We start from the raw sequence: 26,369 nt of genomic DNA, 5'->3' as shown, positions 1-26,369 counted from the left end.
GACTAACACGCACGTCACAGAAAAACGTCAAAAATGTTGTTTCAAAGTCTAGCGCCCCCGACCACTATAACCCATTTTCTGTTGCAGGTAAAGCTAGAGACACATTCGCGCTCGCACACGACGGCCCCCATCAGTTCGCGGCTCTGTTACAGGAAATCAAACTCAAATACAAGGGCAAGAAGAAATTAATGTTCCTCGTCAAAGAGCGCTTCGGTTGAATATTGAGGACATATAATATTTTGTATGATCACCACCGGTTTTCATTTTGAAAAACGGTTTTAACTAACCAACATTTTCTTACGTAATGTCTGATTAAATTGGTTTGTACAAATCGAAATCTTCCAAAAAACTGGATTGCATTACTTAATCTAAAAACAAGCTGGACTCAGCCCATTGACTGATTTACGAAATATTGTTATCAAAATTTGCTTAATTGGAAAGTTTATAAATCTCTCAATCTGACATCTCGACAAAGCCAGGTTCTTCCATACAGGAATCTTAGGAATGTTGAGGATGCACTACGTAATCCAAACGTCAGTATAAGATACTCGAACGTTCCAAAATGGTTGTTAATAATATTTCGGAAATTATTAGTAACGACGTAGTATGGACTTTTATGACATCAATTGCTGTATTTCTTCAAGTATGATATCGGATCTCAAATTCAGAATGGCTGAGACTTACATTTCGTTTATAATAAACTTTTCTCCCTTGCAAGCAGGACGAAAGAAACAACTCATCAATCATGACATTTTTAAGATCCGTCTTGTTCGCTCTGCTTCTTTGTTATATTGAAATATGAAAGTGTTATTGCTAGCCAGTATTCCAACGCTGTCTGTTTTTAAAAGTGCAATCGATCCGTTTAAGTTTTTTTTTTTGTTAAATTCGTGCAATATGGCGCCGTTCTTTACTGTTGTCTTTGTCTATGGCCATAGACGAAATCGTACTTTTACCGGTAAGGTAAACATCAATACCTCATACATGGTAACACTGAGTACCAAACCAGTCTAACGTGAAGTATTATTTTTTATTTAACGCATAGATAATAGACCTCAGAAATGTCATTTTAATGTAAGTAAATATTGTAATGATCTCAATGATTCCATTTTATGTAAATAGACTTAATTGGTGTAAATATAGATAAGCTTAGGGATCGGAGGTATATACCTATAGTTCTTTTCGGTTTGTGCGAACGGTTTATTTTTCTGATCCGCAAATGTAAATGAATCAAGGATACTCCGAACAGTATTTCTTATATATCAATATATGTTAGGGTGTTTGCACAGACCTAGGATAGTATAGTTCGCCGTCGTATAGCGTCCGTAATGGAATCAATCAATAAATATGACACAACACCAAAGAAATATTAAAATAAGTTCAAAAGTGTGAGACAACCATGCCGTTCTCTATTTAAATGAGCGTCCACTCTCTCTTCTCTCTGGTGTATTTTTTTTTCAACTGCCTTATTCCATTTTTAAATAACTTTATATTATTTGTGCCTAGCCAGACTGAATCCATATTTGAACCACTTATTTCCGCCTTTTTATTTGAAGCTCTCATGTTTACTTGTTTTTGTTAGTTTTATATTGTTTTTTTTTTTTTTATCAGCTGGCTAGATTGCAATTGGTTAATCAAGTTGAGGCTAATAAATTATATTAGTTTGTACTTCATTACCAATTGACAAGTATGTTTCGCATATTATTATTTTACTTCGGCGTCTTAGACTCTGGTATTTTTATGAATTCGTAACTTTCACTCTAACGTAGCGTAGATAAACTAACAAGAAGTGCATTTATAAAGATAGATGTTTAATGTTTAAATAGACATTCGGATAGTGTTCAAATATTAGTATGAATTGGAAATAGTTATTAAGGATAAAAACGGGGAATTTTGTACTTTTTGTGGTGTTGTGGGTTGGGCAACCAGTCTTAAAAATACTTAAATTTTACGAAACTTGCCAACCCTATTATGTGTCAAATAAAAAAATATTCACACCACACATGACTGTCTATTTTGTTTCGTTTTATAATTATTGTATATAAATATTATTGGTAAAGTGTTTAGTTACAGCGCTGAGTGTTCAAATACTTCCATGTTATATTCGATCTGGGATTGGCACAATTTTATAATCAGAATATTAATTTGCTTTAGTTCCCTTTATAAACGATGAGCTTGTTCGCACGTTAATATTAAAATACACACTAAAAAACCAAAATTGGACTGAAAGAGACGTAGGTATACAGCTTCTCTTGTGTACCAAAAAGGGAACAAAGCTACAATCAGAAAACAACATTATTACTTTCGAATTTACGAAGAACACTTCTCAAATTTAAGAGTAGGTCTGACAAAAATATGACTAGGTACCGAAGTTTCGGGGTTTCTCCGAGGCTACGATGTGTTTGACATTTCAGCGCCATGTTAAAAAAAAATGTAATTTGGTCTGATAAGCAAAAAAATAATATTATCAATGCAACATTCTAAAACTTAAAAATATTAAGTTGGTTTCGCTTACTGGTACATAAAGGTACATTTATTTTGGTTACCCAGTCTGAACCATGGTACAAATTGTACATTTTGTACTTATTCGTAAATCGACTGTGTAAATTTAGAAGCAATAATTTCGCCTTAGCCGGCCTGTGTTTAAAATGTTTACCGAAATTGTATAATTCAAGCCCGTTGTAAACTCGCCCAAAATATTGGCAAATACTTTAAAAATTCAACATAAACCAAATTTCAACACCAATATAAATATTTGCTATAGAAACCAGTAGCAAAAGAGCTAGATTTTTCACAAATGATTAAGAATCGTAAAAATAGTTGTATAAATACCAATGTTTTGGGCGTGATTTAGTTTTATTACTTATTAGATATTTGTCACCATTTCAAATCCATCTTCATTATTATCGCTTAATGGTTGAAAACTAATGATATTGTCATTTATTTTAGATATTAAGACTGACAAGGACATTAAAAACACATGTCATATAATTTCAACAATGCTACCTACTTAATAATATTCTTTAAATTTTACGAAAATAATGTGAATTACTTTTTTATTTCACTCTGTAATATCTTTAGATATGGACAGAAGAGTGATAGCAAATCAAAGGTACGTTCTTGTACATCAGCCTACGTAGTACTTACAGAACTTATTCACAAAGTTTCTGTCACTTTTCTATCCATTAGAAATTCATACAAAAGTCGACTTGCCAAATTGTAACGCCAAACCTCAAGTGCCTTCAGGCGAGTCCATTGCGCCAGGCCGGCTGTTCGATTCCCAACCTTATTTGTACGTGCTCAGTGTCGATTATATTTTGTAATTGTGTTGTACGTAAAACGTGGACACCCTTCAGTGCTGGTATGACGAAGGTGATACTTTCATTATAAATAATTGAAAACTATTTTGTGTATTGTTTTATTTAACACTATAAGTAAGATAACTACGAGTAATTAGTACACTTAATAACTAACTCGCAAAATGTTTCTTTTATTAAGTTTCACGTCCGTTTTAGTATATATCTCTTTCAAAAATAAATTAAATTCAGCCCCAGCTTCTTTGTGGGTTAAAGTAATTATTTATTAAAATTTTATTTCACAAAAGAAAACGTATTGTACAAAAGGCGGAATTAATGCCAAAAGGCATTCTCTACCAGTCAACCTTAAGGCAAAGAAGAGAGATTGTGGGCGGTGCTACTGTCTACTTGTTAATAGTTACCTAGAAGTAGCTACTAGGCACTATTAACAAAAATAACAAAATCTTATCTAAGATTTAACATACATAAGCAACAAATTACATACATGGTGTGTCCTGTTACAGGAGCAATAAATTAATCTGTAGGCTGTACTACTCCAACTGACCAACATTTGTTAAGCGACTTTTAAAAATAACTTGTGTAGATTTTAATTACACTTTAATAGTACATTACGATACAAGTGCGAAAAATAGGAAATTCGAAACGAGTGGCGATAAATTAAAACACGACCGAAGGGAGTGTTTTAAATCGACACGAGTTGCGAATTGCCTATTCGCACATGTATCGTACAACGTTTTACAGTACATATGGTCCTTTAAATGTTCGACACAGTCACGTAATATGCTAATTTTCGCACTAGTGCTATAAAGTAGCATCATATGTACTGTAAAGTTTATTCTAAGGCGCAATGTATTGCAAATTGTATTTTGTTTAAAGCGTGACAAGCAACGTCAAACACACTGATGTCAGCGTACATTGAAAATAATATTTAATTTGTATAAAAAAAATAAAATCTATAGATTTCGAAATTTTTAAAAGTCGTTTTTTTTTTATGGTAGAGGAGGCAAACGAGCAGACGGATCACCTGATGGTAAGCGATTACCGCCGCCCATGGACACCTGCAACACCAGAGGGGTTGTAAGTGCGTTGCCAGCCTTCCAACAACGAACGGGTTCAACAGTTATATCGTTTGAGGATTACAATATATGGTTTAATGATTCGCTCGTCTTACAGCAAACACCCGTTATATACAAGTAATACATACAATACATACAATATGAAAAATACATATGACTTAAAAAGAGAGACATCTTGCGAAACCATACCATAGACAAAACGTTTTTCTATTTGGTCCTTGAACATATTTTAAAAAGAAACATTGGCGAGAAGGGCATGCTGGAGTTGGACCACGCTAAGTTTTCATGTCAAGTATGGGAGCAGATCTGTACAAAGTAGCAGCAGTTTTTGCTAAGATGTAATATAGTGTGGTCAGAGTCCAACCTACCCACTAATCAACAAAATTACTATACACAAAACTTTCTAGCTCAAATTCCAGTCAGGCTGACCCCCTCCCACTGGACTGGTTTCAACATCAACATTTTGCCTTCTCTTTGTGGCGTCCATCGAAGGCGTCGCACCTAACATACTAAGCTGTAAAAGTTGCGCCAAGTTATTCGCCATAACCAATTTATTAGTGTCATCCATCTGTGACATTCTCGCAGCCAAGACGTTTGGCAACGCAAAGTTACCCCCGATGTTCTGGGTAAGTTCACGTAGACCTTTAATTCTGCTATTGATAGTTTCGTTGGAAGGTGCTGCATCAACAGTATCGTTGTTGGCGTCATTGCTGTCGCGGTCGCTGTCGGCTAAATCTTCGTAGCCAAGGATCAGAGGGGGTAGTATTATTAATTCAGCGTCTAGTTCTTTTTGGGTCGTTTGGTTTTGTGCGGCAGTCTAGAAAGTGAAATTGAGAATTACAACCGGGTATATGCAACTGATGTAACGTGGATTTGACCATTGGGCGAACGCTTAAAAATAATACAAAAAATGTTACACAATGCCTAAAAATCTTTGCAGTCTGGGCAAAAAACATTACTTATACAGAGACGGTCAAGGGTCGGTTCTAACCATCTGCCATCGTTAAGGGCTTGCTGAATTACATTGTACGGGAAATCTCATAGCCAAGTGATGTTGATCAGTTCGTGGTTGGTGCAACTGGCCCTAAATGTGATATAGGTGTGGAATGGGATATAATTTCAGAAGATTGTTAAGGAACCTCGGTTTTCTCCTTTTTCATTTACAATTTTGACAGTCATTTAGAGTTACTTACCTGCATACCACACCTGTACTCGTATACATAACTAATTTAGGAAAAAGGTACAATCCTATGAGCAAGTGGAGATAACTAATTAACGCATTCACTGCCAACGTTTTCGTAGCGCTACACGCGGAGCCGATTCTAGCGTTTTCCCGCTTTGTAGAGGAAAGCGACTACGAAGAGAGCGCCCGCCAAGCGGGTTCCCGGCACTCAAAACCCAAGCAAGCAATGCTCTATAGGGGCTTCAATTTTTTTGAACACATAATATATCTAGTATATTTATTAAAAAAAACTTACCCCACTAAAATATAATGCTAGAACGAATAGGGCAAAATATTTCATGATCACTCGACTTACAATATAACTATGAAAAATAAATTTATATTGAACGTATAAAATCTATGTACTTATGTACATGATGCAATTGGTAGCATTATCGAACATAGCAAAAAGCGAAGGTAATAAACAATATTTGTGGTTATAATAGCTTCGATCGTGCGCCAATAGTACACTTTTGTTAACGTCCTACAAACAGTACCTATTCTTCGATCTCAGATATATTTATTCGTGATTAACTATTTTTTAACAGTACGCGCTTTTTCAGAACACATACGCCAGGATCACGAAGCAATAGGTACCAATAATATTACTAACAAAAATACGTAGAGCCATATGTAGAACATGCTTACAGTCAATGCCATCCAACAAAGTTTTTAACGAAATCTGGCCGGTTGGCTAGCTGGACGCCAATCCTCATCGAAATTCTTCACGTAGACTACGTGAAGAATTTCAAAATTTTCAAAACATATAGCTCACGTATAGCTTAGGTGCTAAAAGTGGCGTTAAAATTGCAAATAATATAATCCACAATACTGAGAAGTGGCAAGTGGTTTGATAAGTCTACCAGATCCCAGCGTCACGAAGCGATGCTAACAATATTGCTAGGAAAAACACTAATGTAGAGTCATATGTAGAGCATAACTTACAGTAAATTTTGTCAATTGTCAGGTAAATCGTCTGGGATGTTGGTGCCCGACAGATTATCTGCCAAGTCTATCTATATATTTCAGGATCGCTAAGCAACGATATTGTGATGGAAAATTCTAAAGTAGAGCCATATGTAGAGCGTAACTTACAATCAATGTTATCTAACGAAGTTTGCTACGATTAAACCTCGTCAGCTGTCATGTCGTCTTCTGGCAAGTCGTCGGGCGTGTCGGCGCGCGGGAGGTGGTCTGGCAAATCTGCCAGCTGGACGCCAGCGTCGCGAAGCAAGGCCAGTAGCGTTGCCAGGGAACTGCTTAACTGCGAACGAAAATACTATAGTTTAGGTTTTTTCTAGATTGATTTGTCTCGCATGTTGTATTTAGACCACACAGTAACATCTGAATTCAAAGTCGGATTGTCCACGGTTGCGGAACACCATACTCGACAGTTTTCTGTGGCCATACATGGTCTGGCCTTAAATTTACAGATGGACTTAACGCTAACGCACACTATGGATGAATATTAGATGAAATACTAGTATTTTGGAAAAAAATCGAGTGTGTCGTTCTCGAATGGTAATAGTCTAATATTACTAGTGTGTTGCCATGGTAACCGATACGACTTGACAGTTCGTGGACTAATAATATTAGTCTAATACCGTTTGAGAAATGGACCCAATGGGAGTTATGGGTTGGTACTAACCTGTGCGTCAGGCTTCTCCTCTCCCTGCAGTATCTCCGCCACGGCGCGCGCCTGCTCGGCAGCCTGCCCGGCGTGGCCGGAGCGCGCCAGCCGCCCGGCGCGGTCGGTACTAACCTGTGCGTCAGGCTTCTCCTCTCCCTGCAGTATCTCCGCCACGGCGCGCGCCTGCTCGGCAGCCTGCCCGGCGTGGCCGGAGCGCGCCAGCCGCCCGGCGCGGTCGGTACTAACCTGTGCGTCAGGCTTCTCCTCTCCCTGCAGTATCTCCGCCACGGCGCGCGCCTGCTCGGCGGCCTGCCCGGCGTGGCCGGAGCGCGCCAGCCGCCCGGCGCGGTCGGTACTAACCTGTGCGTCAGGCTTCTCCTCTCCCTGCAGTATCTCCGCCACGGCGCGCGCCTGCTCGGCAGCCTGCCCGGCGTGGCCGGAGCGCGCCAGCCGCCCGGCGCGGTCGGTACTAACCTGTGCGTCAGGCTTCTCCTCTCCCTGCAGTATCTCCGCCACGGCGCGCGCCTGCTCGGCAGCCTGCCCGGCGTGGCCGGAGCGCGCCAGCCGCCCGGCGCGGTCGGTACTAACCTGTGCGTCAGGCTTCTCCTCTCCCTGCAGTATCTCCGCCACGGCGCGCGCCTGCTCGGCAGCCTGCCCGGCGTGGCCGGAGCGCGCCAGCCGCCCGGCGCGGTCGGTACTAACCTGTGCGTCAGGCTTCTCCTCTCCCTGCAGTATCTCCGCCACGGCGCGCGCCTGCTCGGCAGCCTGCCCGGCGTGGCCGGAGCGCGCCAGCCGCCCGGCGCGGTCGGTACTAACCTGTGCGTCAGGCTTCTCCTCTCCCTGCAGTATCTCCGCCACGGCGCGCGCCTGCTCGGCAGCCTGCCCGGCGTGGCCGGAGCGCGCCAGCCGCCCGGCGCGGTCGGTACTAACCTGTGCGTCAGGCTTCTCCTCTCCCTGCAGTATCTCCGCCACGGCGCGCGCCTGCTCGGCAGCCTGCCCGGCGTGGCCGGAGCGCGCCAGCCGCCCGGCGCGGTCGGTACTAACCTGTGCGTCAGGCTTCTCCTCTCCCTGCAGTATCTCCGCCACGGCGCGCGCCTGCTCGGCAGCCTGCCCGGCGTGGCCGGAGCGCGCCAGCCGCCCGGCGCGGTCGGTACTAACCTGTGCGTCAGGCTTCTCCTCTCCCTGCAGTATCTCCGCCACGGCGCGCGCCTGCTCGGCAGCCTGCCCGGCGTGGCCGGAGCGCGCCAGCCGCCCGGCGCGGTCGGTACTAACCTGTGCGTCAGGCTTCTCCTCTCCCTGCAGTATCTCCGCCACGGCGCGCGCCTGCTCGGCAGCCTGCCCGGCGTGGCCGGAGCGCGCCAGCCGCCCGGCGCGGTCGGTACTAACCTGTGCGTCAGGCTTCTCCTCTCCCTGCAGTATCTCCGCCACGGCGCGCGCCTGCTCGGCAGCCTGCCCGGCGTGGCCGGAGCGCGCCAGCCGCCCGGCGCGGTCGGTACTAACCTGTGCGTCAGGCTTCTCCTCTCCCTGCAGTATCTCCGCCACGGCGCGCGCCTGCTCGGCAGCCTGCCCGGCGTGGCCGGAGCGCGCCAGCCGCCCGGCGCGGTCGGTACTAACCTGTGCGTCAGGCTTCTCCTCTCCCTGCAGTATCTCCGCCACGGCGCGCGCCTGCTCGGCAGCCTGCCCGGCGTGGCCGGAGCGCGCCAGCCGCCCGGCGCGGTCGGTACTAACCTGTGCGTCAGGCTTCTCCTCTCCCTGCAGTATCTCCGCCACGGCGCGCGCCTGCTCGGCAGCCTGCCCGGCGTGGCCGGAGCGCGCCAGCCGCCCGGCGCGGTCGGTACTAACCTGTGCGTCAGGCTTCTCCTCTCCCTGCAGTATCTCCGCCACGGCGCGCGCCTGCTCGGCAGCCTGCCCGGCGTGGCCGGAGCGCGCCAGCCGCCCGGCGCGGTCGGTACTAACCTGTGCGTCAGGCTTCTCCTCTCCCTGCAGTATCTCCGCCACGGCGCGCGCCTGCTCGGCAGCCTGCCCGGCGTGGCCGGAGCGCGCCAGCCGCCCGGCGCGGTTGAGACGCACCAGAGCGTCGCCGGGCGCTAGGGCTGCGGCGCGTGCGTACGCGGCGTCGGCGCGGGCGTCCCCGAGGCGTTCTAGTGCGATGCCTATTAGAAGGACCTGAGAACCAAAAAATAATCTATATAGGTTCCAAAAATAATTTATTTTAGTGTTACACTCTACCAGAAGAGAAATAAATATGTTCAACTTACCGTGTAAGGCTGCCTTGGTTGCAATGCTGCTGCTGTAGCCAGCCGACAGAAGGCCGAGGCCGGACGTCTGCACAGCAGTAACGCGAGGCCTAAGTTGTGCGCGGCGCGAGCGCTGAGCGGCGCCGACCACACCGTGCGTTGGAGACATGTCAGCGCCTGGCGAATGAGATTTCAAGGATTCAATGTCAAATTGTTAATTTAACGGGCGTTAAAGGGCCTTATTTGATAGAAGATTAGGGACCTGCCTGGGGATTATTTCTGGATCGAACGAATTAGACTAATATTATTAGTCCACGCACTGTCAAGTCGTATGGGTTACCATGGCAACACACTAATAATATTAGACTAATACCGTTCAAGAAATGGGCCCCTGTACAGGCACTACGCAATATTAAAGAATTCATCCCGCAATGAGCAGCTTTCCTTCCTTATAATATTCGTGATTCTGATTCCTATACCTTAGATACAACGATATAACCGTAATTAGGCAAGATAGGAAGCAAAAAGGCACTTTAGGTTAACCCGGTTAAGGTAAGGCACTTAAGTTTAAGAAATAAGGATATTCCTGAGAAAAATACACCCCTTCGACGTCAAACCTGTATAGACTTCTACTGTTACATAGGATACTGCTAGTTCTGCGTTTTGTTTGAGAACGTTCTCGCTCGAGAATATTTCCCACAGTAAACGGAGAACGATCTCGAGAATGGCACAAATCTACTTACCGCAACATACTTCTTTTTCGCCATTAGAGCCAAGCCCAAGTTACTATGGGCAGCTACACATGTCGGGTGGGCAGAAAGAGCCGCTTTCAGTCTGGCTAGCGCCGCATCCAGATCTCTGAAATAAACATAACATAACTTCAACAATACTATATAGTCTGGCAAATCAAATTGTCAGTAGGAAAAGTCGCGAAATTTAAATACGTAGGTATGGAAGATCGATCTTTACACTTACTTTTCTTTGTAAGTTGCCGCTTTTTTCTACTGACAAAGTGGCAAATAGGCACTAGGTTACTTAACGAAGTTTCAGCATCAGATTCAGAGCAGCAGCGTGCTATGAGGGTTGCTGCGCTGATGGTTCCAAGAGCTGGAAACCCTCGCACAGAGACGATTCCACAGCACACGTGTTCAGACACTGCCGATGTTGCAGCATCATATCAGCAAGGGCTAGAGCAGCAGCGTGCTGTGAGAGCTGCTGCGCTAATGCTACTTCCAAGAGGTGGAACGCCTCGCGAGGAGACGATACCACAACAAACGTGGTAAGGTACACTAGTACACTACCGATGTTGCAGCATCATAGCAGCAAGGGCTAGAGCAGCAGCGTGCTGTGAGAGCTGCTGCGCTAATGCTACTTCCAAGAAGTGGAACGCCTCGCGAGGAGACGATACCACAACAAACGTGTTAAGGTACACTAGTACACTACCGATGTTGCAGCATCATAGCAGCAAGGGTTAGAGCAGCAGCGTGCTGTGAGAGCTGCTGCGCTAATGCTACTTCCAAGAGGTGGAACGCCTCGCGAGGAGACGATACCACAACAAACGTGGTAAGGTACACTAGTACACTACCGATGTTGCAGCATCATAGCAGCAAGGGCTAGAGCAGCAGCGTGCTGTGAGAGTTGCTGCGCTAATGCTACTTCCAAGAGGTGGAACGCCTCGCGAGGAGACGATACCACAACAAACGTGGTAAGGTACACTAGTACACTACCGATGTTGCAGCATCATAGCAGCAAGGGCTAGAGCAGCAGCGTGCTGTGAGAGCTGCTGCGCTAATGCTACTTCCAAGAGGTGGAACGCCTCGCGAGGAGACGATACCACAACAAACGTGTTAAGGTACACTAGTACACTACCGATGTTGCAGCATCATAGCAGCAGCATGCTGCGAGGGCTGTTGCGCTAGAGCTGCTCTCAGGAGTTGGAAGGAATCGCGCCGCGCGCCAGCACGGAGACGTAACGCTCTCGCTGCGGCAAGTCTACACCACAAGCATGCGTCTTGAAAATATTAAGGTTGTACTACCGGTGTTGAAGCATCATAGCAGCAAAGGCTAGTGCAGCAGCATGCTACGACGGCTGCTGCGCTAATGCTGCTCCCAGGAGTTGGAAGGAATCGCGCCGCGCGCCAGCACGGAGACGTAACGCTCTCGCTGCGGCAAGTCTATCTACACCACAAGCATGAGTCTTGAAAATATTAAGGTTGTACTACCGGTGTTGAAGCATCATAGCAGCAAGGGCTAGTGCAGCAGCATGCTGCGACGGCTGCTGCGCTAATGCTGCTCCCAGGAGTTGGAAGGAATCGCGCCGCGCGCCAGCACGGAGACGTAACGCTCTCGCTGCGGCAAGTCTATCTACACCACAAGCATGAGTCTTGAAAATATTAAGGTTGTACTACCGGTGTTGAAGCATCATAGCAGCAAGGGCTAGTGCAGCAGCATGCTGCGACGGCTGCTGCGCTAATGCTGCTCCCAGGAGTTGGAAGGAATCGCGCCGCGCGCCAGCACGGAGACGTAACGCTCTCGCTGCGGCAAGTCTATCTACACCACAAGCATGAGTCTTGAAAATATTAAGGTTGTACTACCGGTGTTGAAGCATCATAGCAGCAAGGGCTAGTGCAGCAGCATGCTGCGACGGCTGCTGCGCTAATGCTGCTCCCAGGAGTTGGAAGGAATCGCGCCGCGCGCCAGCACGGAGACGTAACGCTCTCGCTGCGGCAAGTCTACACCACAAGCATGCGTCTTGAAAATATTAAGGTTGTACTACCGGTGTTGAAGCATCATAGCAGCAAAGGCTAGTGCAGCAGCATGCTGCGACGGCTGCTGCGCTAATGCTGCTCCCAGGAGTTGGAAGGAATCGCGCCGCGCGCCAGCACGGAGACGTAACGCTCTCGCTGCGGCAAGTCTATCTACACCACAAGCATGAGTCTTGAAAATATTAAGGTTGTACTACCGGTGTTGAAGCATCATAGCAGCAAGGGCTAGTGCAGCAGCATGCTGCGACGGCTGCTGCGCTAATGCTGCTCCCAGGAGTTGGAAGGAATCGCGCCGCGCGCCAGCACGGAGACGTAACGCTCTCGCTGCGGCAAGTCTACACCACAAGCATGCGTCTTGAAAATATTAAGGTTGTACTACCGGTGTTGAAGCATCATAGCAGCAAAGGCTAGTGCAGCAGCATGCTGCGACGGCTGCTGCGCTAATGCTGCTCCCAGGAGTTGGAAGGAATCGCGCCGCGCGCCAGCACGGAGACGTAACGCTCTCGCTGCGGCAAGTCTACACCACAAGCATGCGTCTTGAAAATATTAAGGTTGTACTACCGGTGTTGAAGCATCATAGCAGCAAAGGCTAGTGCAGCAGCATGCTGCGACGGCTGCTGCGCTAATGCTGCTCCCAGGAGTTGGAAGGAATCGCGCCGCGCGCCAGCACGGAGACGTAACGCTCTCGCTGCGGCAAGTCTATCTACACCACAAGCATGAGTCTTGAAAATATTAAGGTTGTACTACCGGTGTTGAAGCATCATAGCAGCAAGGGCTAGTGCAGCAGCATGCTGCGACGGCTGCTGCGCTAATGCTGCTCCCAGGAGTTGGAAGGAATCGCGCCGCGCGCCAGCACGGAGACGTAACGCTCTCGCTGCGGCAAGTCTATCTACACCACAAGCATGAGTCTTGAAAATATTAAGGTTGTACTACCGGTGTTGAAGCATCATAGCAGCAAGGGCTAGTGCAGCAGCATGCTGCGACGGCTGCTGCGCTAATGCTGCTCCCAGGAGTTGGAAGGAATCGCGCCGCGCGCCAGCACGGAGACGTAACGCTCTCGCTGCGGCAAGTCTATCTACACCACAAGCATGAGTCTTGAAAATATTAAGGTTGTACTACCGGTGTTGAAGCATCATAGCAGCAAGGGCTAGTGCAGCAGCATGCTGCGACGGCTGCTGCGCTAATGCTGCTCCCAGGAGTTGGAAGGAATCGCGCCGCGCGCCAGCACGGAGACGTAACGCTCTCGCTGCGGCAAGTCTATCTACACCACAAGCATGAGTCTTGAAAATATTAAGGTTGTACTACCGGTGTTGAAGCATCATAGCAGCAAGGGCTAGTGCAGCAGCATGCTGCGACGGCTGCTGCGCTAATGCTGCTCCCAGGAGTTGGAAGGAATCGCGCCGCGCGCCAGCACGGAGACGTAACGCTCTCGCTGCGGCAAGTCTATCTACACCACAAGCATGAGTCTTGAAAATATTAAGGTTGTACTACCGGTGTTGAAGCATCATAGCAGCAAGGGCTAGTGCAGCAGCATGCTGCGACGGCTGCTGCGCTAATGCTGCTCCCAGGAGTTGGAAGGAATCGCGCCGCGCGCCAGCACGGAGACGTAACGCTCTCGCTGCGGCAAGTCTATCTACACCACAAGCATGAGTCTTGAAAATATTAAGGTTGTACTACCGGTGTTGAAGCATCATAGCAGCAAGGGCTAGTGCAGCAGCATGCTGCGACGGCTGCTGCGCTAATGCTGCTCCCAGGAGTTGGAAGGAATCGCGCCGCGCGCCAGCACGGAGACGTAACGCTCTCGCTGCGGCAAGTCTATCTACACCACAAGCATGAGTCTTGAAAATATTAAGGTTGTACTACCGGTGTTGAAGCATCATAGCAGCAAGGGCTAGTGCAGCAGCATGCTGCGACGGCTGCTGCGCTAATGCTGCTCCCAGGAGTTGGAAGGCCTCGCGCGGCGCGCCGGCTCGGAGACGCAGCGCGCCCGCTGCGGCCAGGGTGTCAGCGCCGCAAGCGTGTGTCCTGAAAAATGAACAGTTTTGACTTATTCACAGTGTGAGTAGTGGTAATTGCTATAACTGTTCCAAATTTTAGCTATCTTCGTCAATCGGTCTCCGAGGAAAAGGCATTTAACCGATTTGCTAGACCTTAGTGATCAAATCCGTTAACAATTTTTTATACTGAGCACTAAAAATGTCTATAAAAACTGCCAATAACCAATTCTATCAGATTGTACTGTAGCTCAGTTTTATATATACAGCTAGAAAGACATATAATAGCACTCGACTCTTTTATTTATTTGATAGAAGACATAGATACAAACTAGGGCTTCCAATCCCGCATGCCCTTGCGGGATCTCGGTATCGGCGGGACCAAGATTTTTTTCTGGTGCGGGATCCCGGTATAAAGGGATCCCGCGTTTGTTGATAAAAAAAGGTTAAAAGTGAAACAAAGCATGGTAGGTGACCTAGTGAAACATTAAATAAGAAATCAATTAAGATAAGTTCTCTTAACAAAAACAATCGAACGATTAACCAGGCGGGCGACCACGCGCAACGCATCTTAGCTGTTAGTTTTCACGCATGCGTAGTCCGTGCGCGTTGCGCGCGCCGCGCCGCCGGCCGCCGTCGTCTCGCTCGTCAGTGTCCGAGCGACAGCGCTCGCAAAAGCATGTGTCCCCGTTATACTTTTCAATCCCGCAAATCCCGCGGATCCCGCATGTCTAATCCCGCAGTAAGCGGGAGTGAAAAATCGTGCGGGATCTCGGTATTTCGAGATCTCGGTATACCGAGATTGGAAGCCCTAATACAAACGTGACAGAGTAGTCAGAAAGAAGACAACGAAAAGAATGTTGACCCATCTGACACATTTTCGTCGTTACGTTTGTCAAAAAGTAATTACATATTTTTATACATTTTTGTATCTGGTCCTATTTATACTTATTTAACTGATATCTGAACTTATTTACAGAATAGCCGTAAGTGGATGTCAATAGCGGATGCCAATGATTTGTCAAGGAATGTCAAATTATGTCAAAATGCAAGGAGTGGTGCCAACCAAAACATAAGATTTGGTCCTTCGAACCGGATTTATAATGTTGCAGTAAACTCTCGTCTTTACATTTGACATTTTTTGTTAAAATGTAAAATTTGTTACCTATAAACGCCGACAGCGTCGGTAGACGCCAGTAACGCTCCCACCCTCTTACACGCCAGCACGCCAACTTACGCAATAGCCTGATCGTACGCCGCTGAAGCGCCCACGGCGTCTCCTGACGACAGCAGCAGTCGCGCCAGCAACGCCCCTGCACGCTCGCCCCCGCCAGCTTGCACCGCCGCTCGCGCCCATTCCACCCCACGTTCTATCTGGCCTAGGTTACTTGCACATTCCGCTATAAGCAGAATAAAATAGATTATACTTAATCGTCAGATTACAATAAATTATTTACACTTAGATGAGAATAATTATGAATGGCATCATAATAAGCCGCAGCTGAAGGATGGCGCAGAAAGCGAGGTATTAATTAATTAAATTGAAAATACGGGTTTTCTTCAAACCATTAGGTACTTAATTTCGTAGTGTCGTTGAAATAATCGGAACGATTTAAGCAATAGCTTTTTGTTTTTATTATGGCAGGATCGCCATGAAAAGGTAGCGGCCAAAAAGCAGCACCCATAGACACAAAATATATATAATTATTAAATGAACATAATTATTTAGGTCCTCGAAGGAGATCCTAAAGCAAACAAGAGAGTATACAAATACGATGTATAATAAAAAGATAAAGTGTTTTCAATATAAAATAATTTACAATACATATGATGCTACTTTACCGCACTAGTGCGAAAATTAGCATATTACGTTACTCTATCGAATATTAAAAGGGCCATATGTACTGTAAAACGTACGATACATGTGCGAATAGGTAATTCGCAACTCGTGTCGATTTAATACACTCCCTTTGGTCGTGTTTTAATTTATCGCCACTCGTTTCGAATTTCCTATTTTTCGCACTTGTATCGTAATGTACTATTTTACCTAGAGCGCAGTAGATGTCGCTGTCTGGATGCTTGGTCAGCTTATCTGCCTCCAAATAAGCTTCGAGAGAGAGCTGGTAGCGACCCTGGCAAGACCTTTCAAAATTAAACAAAAATGTACTTAATGAGGGTGCTGCTTAAGGTATATAGTTTAGGACAGATGGTCCCTTTATCTATGTTTAATCTGTAGGTACACTATTACTAAGGATTCAAGGGTAGTTTTATCGATGTAGCTACTTAATTAACCCCTTCGAACGCCACGCCTCACGGTGGGCTGGATGGCTCGAAAAGAGTACATTCGCACTTATTTCAGATAATCATTTTTTGAAAAATGCTATCCGATAGAAAATTATATAAGGAACAATAAATGTGGCATACATTTTTTCGAAATAAGGCATATTGACAGCAGAAAAAAATTGAGTCTGTTTTTTTTGTATGGGACCCAAAAATAGGTATCTTGTTTCTCAGAAATATTAGAGGTCCCGTCTTCTACCTTTCAAGACTTTATTTTTCTACTTTTATAGAGTAGGAAACGATAAGCAGATTTTTTATACACGTGCTGTTTTTTTTTTAAGTCCAGTAAAAAGTCCAGACATTTTTGATTTTTTCGTTTATGTGTTTTTTGGGATTCCACATTATTTTTCGATCTTTGCGTAAAAAACGCTGCATTTACACAACAGTTGCGTCTTCTACGTCACCGGTGTGGTGTCTGCCATAAGATCTCCGTGTAATATTTTTTGCGATTTTTACGCAGATCAATTTACGGTGCGTCAGCGTATTTTAAGCAGCGGTGTGGGGAGCATGCGTCAAAAACGGTACGCATACGATGCGTCACTGCGATTCCGTATCGTGACCGTTTTTTAAGCTGCGGTCTGGTCGCACCTTAAGTCCTACCGCCAGCGTCTTCCACGAAGCAAAATACTCACAGACTTTTGGCGACTTGTTTCAAAGGCTCAGGGTCTGACGGCTGGAGCCGGATGCAGCTGTGGAACCGCTCTAGCGCCTCCTGGTGCCTCCCTGCGTCCGCGTACACCAGGCCCTGCAACTGTCAGTACTGTAGATGTCCATCACAGGGACCTTAGCTTAATTTTGTATTTATCCTGCATTAACCTCTGCAAAGGATGTTATTAAGCTTAAAAATTAATTAAAAGTGGGAAAAATTGAGTGATTGAGACTTGAACGCTTAAGAAGTATAACAGTGTTACGGTAGATGTTGTTAGAGTGCCACGCTGAAAGGCTTGTACGGTGGAAATATTTAATAAATAAATAATAAATACTATAGGACATTCTTACACAATTTGACTAAGGCTTGTGTTGAGGGTATTTAGACAACGATATATATAATATATAAATATTTATAAATACTTAAATATATTGAAAACACCCATTACTCAGGAAGAAATATCCATCCTCATCACACGAATAAATGCCCTTACCAGGATTTGAACCCGGGACCATCAGCTTCGTAGGCAGAGTCACTACCCACCAGGCCAAGCCGGTCGTCAAAATTTCAGTCAAGATTTCAGTCAAAATTTGCTGTCTTGGGTGAGACTTGAACGTTTAAGAAGTATAACAGTGTTACGGTAGATGTCGCTAGAGTGCATCCCTGAAAGGCTTGTACGGTGGAAATATTTGCTGTGTAGGGCGCGGCCTGGCCTGGGTAGCTCAGATGGCAGATCAAGCGATCTAGTGGTCATGAGTTTAATTAAATTCACACCCAAGACAGTAAATTTTTCCACTTTTAATTTATCAAATTTTAGCTCATCTAAGCTAACTCTGCACCGTATTTGATCTGAGTGTGGATTTTAAAGGTCATAATTTCATAAAAAAAGACGTTTATATCACACACTTCCACACGCTGTGCTATTAAACACGGTACAGAGTCATCGCTCTTGCAAATTTATTTACCCTTCAATTAGCTACAGAGGGCCTACCGCGAACCACGTTCGACGTGTTGCCTCCCTGTCACACTTACGTACGAATTTACAAGTGCGACAGAGAGGCAACACGTCGAACGTGGTTCGCGGTAGGCCCCCAGGTCCCAAGTAGGGTGTGCTCCCACTGCTCCCAGTATTGGTTTGTCTACATATACAAAAACAGCAGAAAGTCCCGTTTCTCGTTTTCGCCGTACAACTATTATTAACGTATTTATTGGTCCTAAGCAATTTGACAATTGAAAACGTTACCTACCTATCCCAAGGATATGACATGGACAGACCTATATAATGTATCTATCATCAGAACGCATTTATGAACTTCATGTGTAACATCTCTTTAGTTCTAAGACAGACTCGTGAGATCTACAGCATATAGCCAATAGAAGCTATAGATATTATAGGTCTGTCCATGTCATATCCTTGGGATAGGTCCAGAACAGCCGGCCAGACAGAAACACAGACTTAAAATAACATTTTTGGCCAACCTGAAACATAGACGCTTCGCAAAAACTTTGCCCATCGTCTCGAGTCTTACCTTGACATAATGTGCGTATCTATGCGAGTTGTCAGCGTTCTTCAGAAGATCGTCTGCGAGATTCAGACACATGGCGTGTTCGCCGCGCACGAAGCGCGCGTGAAGCAGCCAATTCCGGGAGCCATACCGGAATTCTAAAATAACAGAACACAATATTTCATATTAAGGCTTGGTAATTAGGCTTTCCACCACATGCCACCACCACACACCACATGCCGATACCACCTTCAAACCGTCAAGGAAAAAAACGTTTTTTTCCTTGACGGCACTAACAACCCCTCTGGTGTTGCAGGTGTCCATGGGCGGAGGTAATCGCTTACCATCAGGTGATCCGTCTGCTCGTTTGCCTCCTCTATCATAAAAGAAAACATGCGATAGAACCTCTTCATTTACAACCTATCCTCGCTCAGCGCAGCGCAGAGCGCAGCCCTTTCTATTGGTTCTTAACAAACACATCCCTCGATACGTATCTTTGTTCACATATTTCTGGTGAAAATGCGACCTTAAAAACTTGAGTTACCTACAGTTCTAAGTATGGGGAACCCCCAAAATTTATTGTTTTTTAGGGTTGCGTACCCAAAGGGTCAAACGGGACCCTATTACTGATACTTCGCTGTCCGTCCGTCCGTCTGTCACCAGGCTGTATCTCATGAACCGTGATAGCTAGACAGTTGAAATTTTCACAAATGATGTATTTCTGTTGCCGCTATAACAACAAATACTAAAAACAGAATAAAATAAATATTTAAGGGGGGCTCCCATACAACAAACATAATTTTTTTGTCGTATTTATAAATAATGGTACGGAACCCTTCGTGCGCGAGTCCGACTCGCACTTGCCCGGTTGTTTGCTCTCTGTGGTCTGTGACGGATTAATTCGTCTTTGGCGTTAGACCTGCGGTTCGGATAGGTATATCCGTCGTTGACGTCGAAATGGTACCTATTTAATTTCCCTACAAGTGTTTCGCTTGCCCCAGTGTTTCTTAAGAGAAACACACCCTTACAGTGTACTTTCGATAACCGAAGACAACATGACAATATTATGAATTATTCGTACATATTCCAAATCGATAGCATAAATACTTAGTTTCCAAGACATTTAGCGGTGTGACAGGCAGACCGATTCGATGGTTTGAGATTTACATACCTTTCTCTGGATCTTTTGCGACAAAAACGGAAGGTCTTCGCATGTTGATCTTTGTTTACATAAAAATTACCATAGAAACAACTTAAAGTTAAGCCATTCCAGATGTCGCTTTTTGTGGGGGCGAGTCACCCCGTCTGGCGGAATAGTTATTTGTGTCCCAAGGGAGGAAAAGTAGGATATTGCGTAGCGCGTGTAAAATTGTTACCCGAGCCGAAGGCGAGGATGGCTAACACGCGGGATGGAATGTCCTACGTTTCCTACCGTGGTGCGCATACTATTTTTCTGCCCGGAGGGCAGAAAATAAAGTTGAATACCGTTTTATTAGGCAGGCGTCCGGTTTTTTATCCCAATAGCCCAGTATTTAGGCCATCGCTTTCGCCCAATAGTCCAGTTCATTTTAGATTCCATCAATTACCTGGCGGGTGCTGCCTCTGCGTGCTTCCCATGACACGGGCAAGGGCAACATCCGCTCGGTGTACCCCTTACATTTTATTAAAGTATCAAAAGTAGTTTGACAACCGGTTTGGCCTAGTGGGTAGTGACCCTGCCTACGAAGCTGATGGTCCCGGGTTCAAATCCTGGTAAGGGCATTTATTTGTGTGATGAGCATGGATATTTGTTCCTGAGTCATGGGTGTTTTATATGTATTTAAGTATTTATAAATATTTATATATTATATATATCGTTGTCTAAATACCCTCAACACAAGCCTTATTGAGCTTACTGTGGGACTTAGTCAATTTGTGTAATAATGTCCTATAATATTTATTTATAAAAAAAGAAAAAAGAAAAAAAAACGGGACACCATTGTTTCGTGACGGGAGACAATCAATATTAGGTATCTGATTAAAAATAAAAATTAATGGAATTAAAATAAAATTATATAAACATTTAAAAATTTAAAGAAATTCCTTCTACTCGTATAAGAAGCACCAGCTTCGGATGTCCCCACTGTTTTTGTTCTGTTTATCGCCCATATTAGTTTAGTGTTTAGTTTATAGGATTCCGAGTTTAAGTGAGACAAACAAGATATGGATTCTATGAGTCTGAATTAATATTTTTTATTTTAAAGGCCTATAAAAGTGTCTGCATCAGAAAAAGATATTATGTGCCAGTTATAAAATAAAAATACAAGTTAAAATACTTAATATATTAAATTTTATGAATGATTTGTAGCAAAGACAAAGGAATATAAAGAAGCGAAGCGTTAAGTGTGTAAAGCATTCTAACCATAGATAGTTTTGATACCGAGTACATATATTGGGCCAATCTAAGAGACGCAGTTCTGTGTTAGAGGGAACAAGCATGTTTGATATGTTTGCCAAGCGTATGGTGCTGTACAGTACAGCACTATCTACAACTGTCAAATATCTCCAATATTTTGCACTAGTACTTACAATTAGTTAAATATAGAGATGTAGAAATATTACAAATATGAATACATAATTAATAATCACTTATTTTAATATAATTATCTTTAATGTCATCTCCAGGGGCGTATATACCGCCGTATCCGCCATATCATGCGTTTTTGTGAGACATCTTTACCCTTCCTAAGCCTTTGCCATTTTTGGATCTTGCTAGTATTCTAAAAAGAAGAGGCCCATGGCCAGAGTATCTCATGTATAACTGCACAATTGCCAAGTCATTAACAACATAATCATTACTGAAGAATTCTTGAGGTTCTATTCCAGAAGAACTAAGTAAGCATCTAAGTTTCAAGATGTCACCTAGTTTCTGTTCTGTGACATTTCTGAAAACAAAAAAAATATTTCTGCCTTCATAGAGTAATCATTGACATATCTAAGGACGGCACTAAGATTGGTGTTAGTTCGGCGGTGTCACTTACGGATTCGAGCCAATGGTGCAGTCTAACGCGACTAGTTGCGACTAACCGCGCGCGTGATGCGAACTCATCACCTAATCGCGTTGTGGCGTTAGACTGCACGATTGGCTCGAATTCGTGTGGGTGACACCGCTGTACTGGCCCCATTCTTATTGCCCGTATATGAGAAGGTGGAGACATACATATTTCCACCCTCCATATGCCCGTAAGGCCCGTCCTTAGATATTATGTCAATGAGAGTAACATATTATTGCAGGTGACTGAACATGAACCTTTTGTTATTGAACACTGTAAGTTACAGCAAAGAGAATTTTACAGTATTTTGATGTTTATATAGGATAAATAATGAATTGTATACATAGATTGTTACTTACACTTTCAAGGGCATGATTAGAAATATGTTTTTTTAGGTGGGTTACGAAATTATAACTTCTTTACTTTACACTAGGCAATTTAAACATAAAAAAGTAAATAATAACCCGAGCAGCGCAGGGAACAACCAAACCCAATAATTTATTAGATGTTAGCAAAGAAAATAGGTACCTAATTAAATATTATTAAAGTAAGATACGACAACAAGTGCAGTAATTATTTATTTCTTAGATTTTATACCGTTAAAATTTAAAAAAAACAAAAGTCAAAATCAAAGAGCATATAATCACTACGTGTAAAAATATGATGCAGGCTGACGCTGTTAGGAACAAAAATAGTTTTGTATGGAGTTTGTTTCGCAAATCTTTGCCATCAAAGAAAAAAAAAAACGTCAGTGCTATTTATTCTGTCAAGTATGAAAGGTAGACAGTATGGAGTGTGGATTAAAAGGAGTGCTATCTTTTATGGTAGAACTGTTACAAAAGTGTCCAGCTGTCAGCTATAAATAATAGTTCCAAATATCTCCAGAGTAGCGCTAGAGTGGCTAAGAACCTAAGCGCTATTGACGGAGTGAAGTTTTTATTTATTTATTATAACATTAAAATATAAAATATGTGTACCACAAAACAAAATATTCGCCAACCAGTTTGTTGGCGATGAGCTCGCTCGTTATACTTATAAAAAGGTACATAATTTTGCACTGTCCTACCGTCCCGGCATGGCCAATTTTTATGTAGGTATTACAATTATGAAGTAGGTAAACGTAGGATTGGTGACTCAACACTGGTGGCGCGGGCGCGGGACAGGAGCACAGCGGTGCTTAAAAAAACTACCTTAACGCTATTACTACGTTTGGTTATAAACTAACAACTCGTTACATTTTTACAACACAAGTGGCAAGAGGCGCTACAATAGTTGATTTATATGAAGTTATTTTATGATACTAATATTAATGTTAGGTATTTAATTTATTATTCATGCTTTATGGAGTTATCGTTATCGAATATGTCTATTAATATTTCTTTCAATTTTTCTTTCAGGCTACCTATTTTTAATTTAGGGATATTTAGCAATATTACATACATTTAAGTATGTGACTTAAATGTTATCAATACGTATTATACAGATGATTTTAAAGTACAGAAAAAGAATAAACGTGTGACTCGCTCATCTAAAAAAGTAAAATTGTATCAATCTGCAGCCAAAAACTATTGTGGTCGGAGAACCCAAGAATACTTAATCCCAAAAATTTACAATGAATACCCAATATTGCTAGATATCCCTAAATTAAAAATAGGTAGCCTGAAAGAAAAATTGAAAGAAATATTAATAGACAGATTCGATAACTCCATAAAGCATGAATAGTAAATTAAATACCTAGTGCGATGTCTATGATTAGATTTTTCTGTTCAAGTACTCTAGGTATTGCAGCGCCACCCATTTAAGGTTTTTTGATGAAGCTTTTCGGTATATGGAGATTTCTTTACTTACCTCCACCTTCAATAGTAGACAGGTAGAGGCAAGGAACCGAAACTCCTTAGGCAGAAATGGCAGAATTTTTGCAAAAGTGTCCAGCTGTCAGCTATAAATAATAGTTCCAAATCTCTCCAGAGTAGCGCTAGAGTTGCTAAGAACCTAGGCGTTAACACATTCACTGCCGGGAACCCACCTGGTGGGCGCTCGTGAACTTAGTTCGTAGTTACCCGCTGGGCGGGTTGTTTTACTTGTTTTGTACGCAGCTATAGACCACCGGTTTCTGGGGTAGTGCGCCGTTTTTTGTCTGGCAGTGAATGTGGAGTGAAGTACGCTCATACGCTGTCTATCATTGACGTATTAAAAGAAGTTAATTATACTACATCAGTGGTACTACACTATTTAAATCGCTTATGTTGGTAGTATGGTTCTTTGTCGTACATTTTGGTAATGATTTGCGAAACAAACTGATTCCACTCGCTAGTATGGGAGTCCCGCCTCTTAAAACGTAGTGATTATATGCTCTAAAATGCTCTTTGCAACACTATGGTGGCGCTATCAAGTGGTGTTTAAGTGATACCTTATTTTAACCATTTAACAATGAGTGTGCATGGACTGTAGGGGGCAGCACAAGAGCACTGCTCAGCTGCACAGCTGTTTATAGGGAGCGTGCATGAACTGTAGGAGGCAGCACAGGAGCCGTCAGATTTTTGCGAGGCGTAAATGTGATGTTTTTTGTTCCGATGTAGCCCACAAGATGGCAGAACCTACCATGCACAAGAAAACACGTGACGTGTACATATGCATGTTTATGGTTCCGATTCAGGCCACAAGATGGCAGACCCTCCAACGCGCACGGTCCCTATTGGCACAAAGGCGCATTTTAAGACTACAAGATGGCTGACCCTCCAAAACTAATCTATAGAAATGTCAGTTTTTAGTGGGTTATTCTCACCACCTTTTACCAGTGGTAACTATTACTGGGAAAAAATCCCAGTAGTTATCACCAACTCGATTTGAGTGTGTCTTGCGTTGCTCAAAATGTCTCTGGAGCTATCAAGAAATCGAGCTACTAATATACATAGTTTGATTGGCATCAAGGCCCCAACTTGAATGTTTTACCACTTTTACATTCACCATAAACTGAAACAGGAAAGTCATAATTAAAAGGTGAAATTTTACAGTGAAGTTGTGAACGAGTTTGTGTAGGTAAAAAAGTATATTTGCCCTTATAACCGAAAAAATAAAGTTCAACAATTAGTTGTCAATTTTGGATTATTTATTTATATTTTATTTTGACTTATTGAACACAAAAAAACTTATATACTAATTAACACAGAGCAATTACTCCTCTATTTCTTGTTTTTCAACCTGCTCCTTGTGACCTTCTTTCATAATAAATGTTGGATTCACTATCATAACAGAACTAGCTAACTCAAATATTTGGTTCTTCACAGCAAACTCTAGAAGGCCATTCCATTCTCCAGACTTACAGTTCAGAGCCAGGTTAGATATGCATTCCGCCTTAAGATCATCTATTAAGTAGTATGATGCAAACAACAATAATGCCTTAAGTCCCTCATGGGGAAGAGTCTGAAGGTACATATAGTCCTTGAAATGCTGAAGGGTCTGTAATGTGACCCCTTCCATCTGGATATTTCCCTCAGTTTTCTCTGTCCACTCCCGGGTGAGCATTGCTCGGAACACATCACTCTGGATAGCAAGAAGTGCTCTATGGACAGGCACAGTGCCTCCACCTGCACACAAATTGAAGTCAACAAAATCAGCATCACCATAAAGCTTAGCAAGAGGGGAATCTTCCACCTGGCTAGCAGATATATTTATATCAAGCATGTTGGTCAAGACATCATCTAATGATACATCACAATAATGCTTTTTGCCAATTTGCTTCCATTCATTCATACATATCCATTCTGAATAAAATGCTTCATCCACATCTTGACATGACACTTTCACTTTGACTTTGCCACTTATAGCTTGTGTAAGAATTTTACATTCAAGAGGTAGTCTTAGTTTGTCTCTAAAATGTAAACGTACAATAGCCAGGTCACAAACATTGAAATCTGTACTGGTGAATTCCTCCCACGCTGTACCTGAGGAGTTAATCACGCATCTGAGCTTCAGGATTGTGCCCAGCCGTTGTTCTTTGATTTTTCTAAAACAAATAAATAATTTTACCTATACAATGTATATATACAATAAGTTGAGGTTACACAGTTTTATATTCAAGTAGTACAAATTGATATTATATCAGAATCGAAATACTTATAGGTACTATAGGTATAACTAATTTCAATTAATTTTATTAACATGTTTACATTTACATTTGGCCTCGTCTGCCAATAAACCACTCTGTGGTTTGGCAGAACTATATTGTAAATAGTTACACGCACATTGTACTGTAAAACGTGAATAAACGTTTATTTTTTTATTTAAACAGGTCGTCGCTCGTCATAATAATACTTACACTTTAATTGGCATGATTTGGGGTGCTATATATAATATACCCTGGAATGTACCGTAATATACACCACCAACACAATTAACACCACTACCTCAAATCGGTAGAATATGATTCAACTGTTTCTATAAAAGTAGGTAATGAATTAATGATAATCTATTTATAAGTTTCAACAACAACAGAGTTTCAGAAGAAGTTTAAAGCAAAAATTAAAATTACCTATCTTACTCATAAGCAGTGTTACCAACTCTGAAATCTTTTCTTTTTCAAGTACAAATCTGCTGGATAGTGCT

At 43.4% G+C, this 26,369-nt stretch overlaps 3 protein-coding genes and 1 long non-coding RNA gene across 4 annotated transcripts; all 4 read right to left on the bottom strand.

Moving 5' to 3' along the window:
- Positions 1–3,401: 3,401 nt before the first annotated feature.
- On the bottom strand, positions 3,402–7,389 carry LOC133527974 (uncharacterized). The gene is made up of 3 exons (XR_009800929.1): positions 7,261–7,389; positions 6,708–6,876; positions 3,402–5,207 (listed from the first exon to the last, which is right to left on the bottom strand). It is a non-coding gene; the product is annotated as an uncharacterized LOC133527974 (long non-coding RNA).
- A 94-nt stretch (positions 7,390–7,483) lies between these two features.
- Positions 7,484–11,811, bottom strand: LOC133527880 (ion-translocating oxidoreductase complex subunit C-like). Its single transcript, XM_061865075.1, has 5 exons — positions 11,702–11,811; positions 10,223–10,337; positions 9,501–9,656; positions 7,536–9,408; positions 7,484–7,488 (listed from the first exon to the last, which is right to left on the bottom strand). The coding sequence occupies exons 1-5, from the start codon at positions 11,716–11,718 to the stop codon at positions 7,484–7,486; spliced, it is 2,166 nt and encodes a 721-aa protein (XP_061721059.1). The 5' UTR covers positions 11,719–11,811.
- Positions 11,812–12,069: 258 nt separating this feature from the next.
- LOC133527879 (Bardet-Biedl syndrome 4 protein homolog) lies at positions 12,070–20,310 on the bottom strand. The gene is made up of 9 exons (XM_061865074.1): positions 19,904–20,310; positions 18,757–18,890; positions 17,211–17,323; positions 16,286–16,380; positions 15,476–15,638; positions 14,108–14,269; positions 12,624–12,761; positions 12,442–12,579; positions 12,070–12,211 (listed from the first exon to the last, which is right to left on the bottom strand). The coding sequence occupies exons 1-9, from the start codon at positions 19,944–19,946 to the stop codon at positions 12,070–12,072; spliced, it is 1,128 nt and encodes a 375-aa protein (XP_061721058.1). The 5' UTR covers positions 19,947–20,310.
- A 4,541-nt stretch (positions 20,311–24,851) lies between these two features.
- LOC133527852 (uncharacterized) lies at positions 24,852–26,278 on the bottom strand. The gene is made up of 2 exons (XM_061865045.1): positions 26,083–26,278; positions 24,852–25,770 (listed from the first exon to the last, which is right to left on the bottom strand). Exons 1-2 carry the CDS (start codon positions 26,094–26,096, stop codon positions 24,939–24,941), a joined length of 846 nt encoding a protein of 281 aa, XP_061721029.1. The 5' UTR covers positions 26,097–26,278; the 3' UTR covers positions 24,852–24,938.
- Between the last annotated feature and the right edge of the window lie 91 nt (positions 26,279–26,369).

This window comes from Cydia pomonella, chromosome 18 (assembly GCF_033807575.1).
Source record: "Cydia pomonella isolate Wapato2018A chromosome 18, ilCydPomo1, whole genome shotgun sequence".
NCBI classification, from domain to species: domain Eukaryota; kingdom Metazoa; phylum Arthropoda; class Insecta; order Lepidoptera; family Tortricidae; genus Cydia; species Cydia pomonella.
This window is presented reverse-complemented; position numbering and strand designations above follow the sequence as displayed.

Coding starts and splice junctions, on each gene's coding strand:
- LOC133527879 (XM_061865074.1), bottom strand. CDS start 19,946: ATGCGAAGACCTTCCGTTTTTGTCGCAAAAGATCCAGAGAAAG. Junction 16,381..17,210: donor AAACAAGTCGCCAAAAGTCT/GTGAGTATTTTG, acceptor TAATTTTGAAAG/GTCTTGCCAGGGTCGCTACC. Junction 14,270..15,475: donor GCGTACGATCAGGCTATTGC/GTAAGTTGGCGT, acceptor TTCATTTTTCAG/GACACACGCTTGCGGCGCTG.
- LOC133527880 (XM_061865075.1), bottom strand. Junction 9,657..10,222: donor CGAAAAAGAAGTATGTTGCG/GTAAGTAGATTT, acceptor CTCATTCGCCAG/GCGCTGACATGTCTCCAACG. Junction 9,409..9,500: donor AACCAAGGCAGCCTTACACG/GTAAGTTGAACA, acceptor TTTGGTTCTCAG/GTCCTTCTAATAGGCATCGC.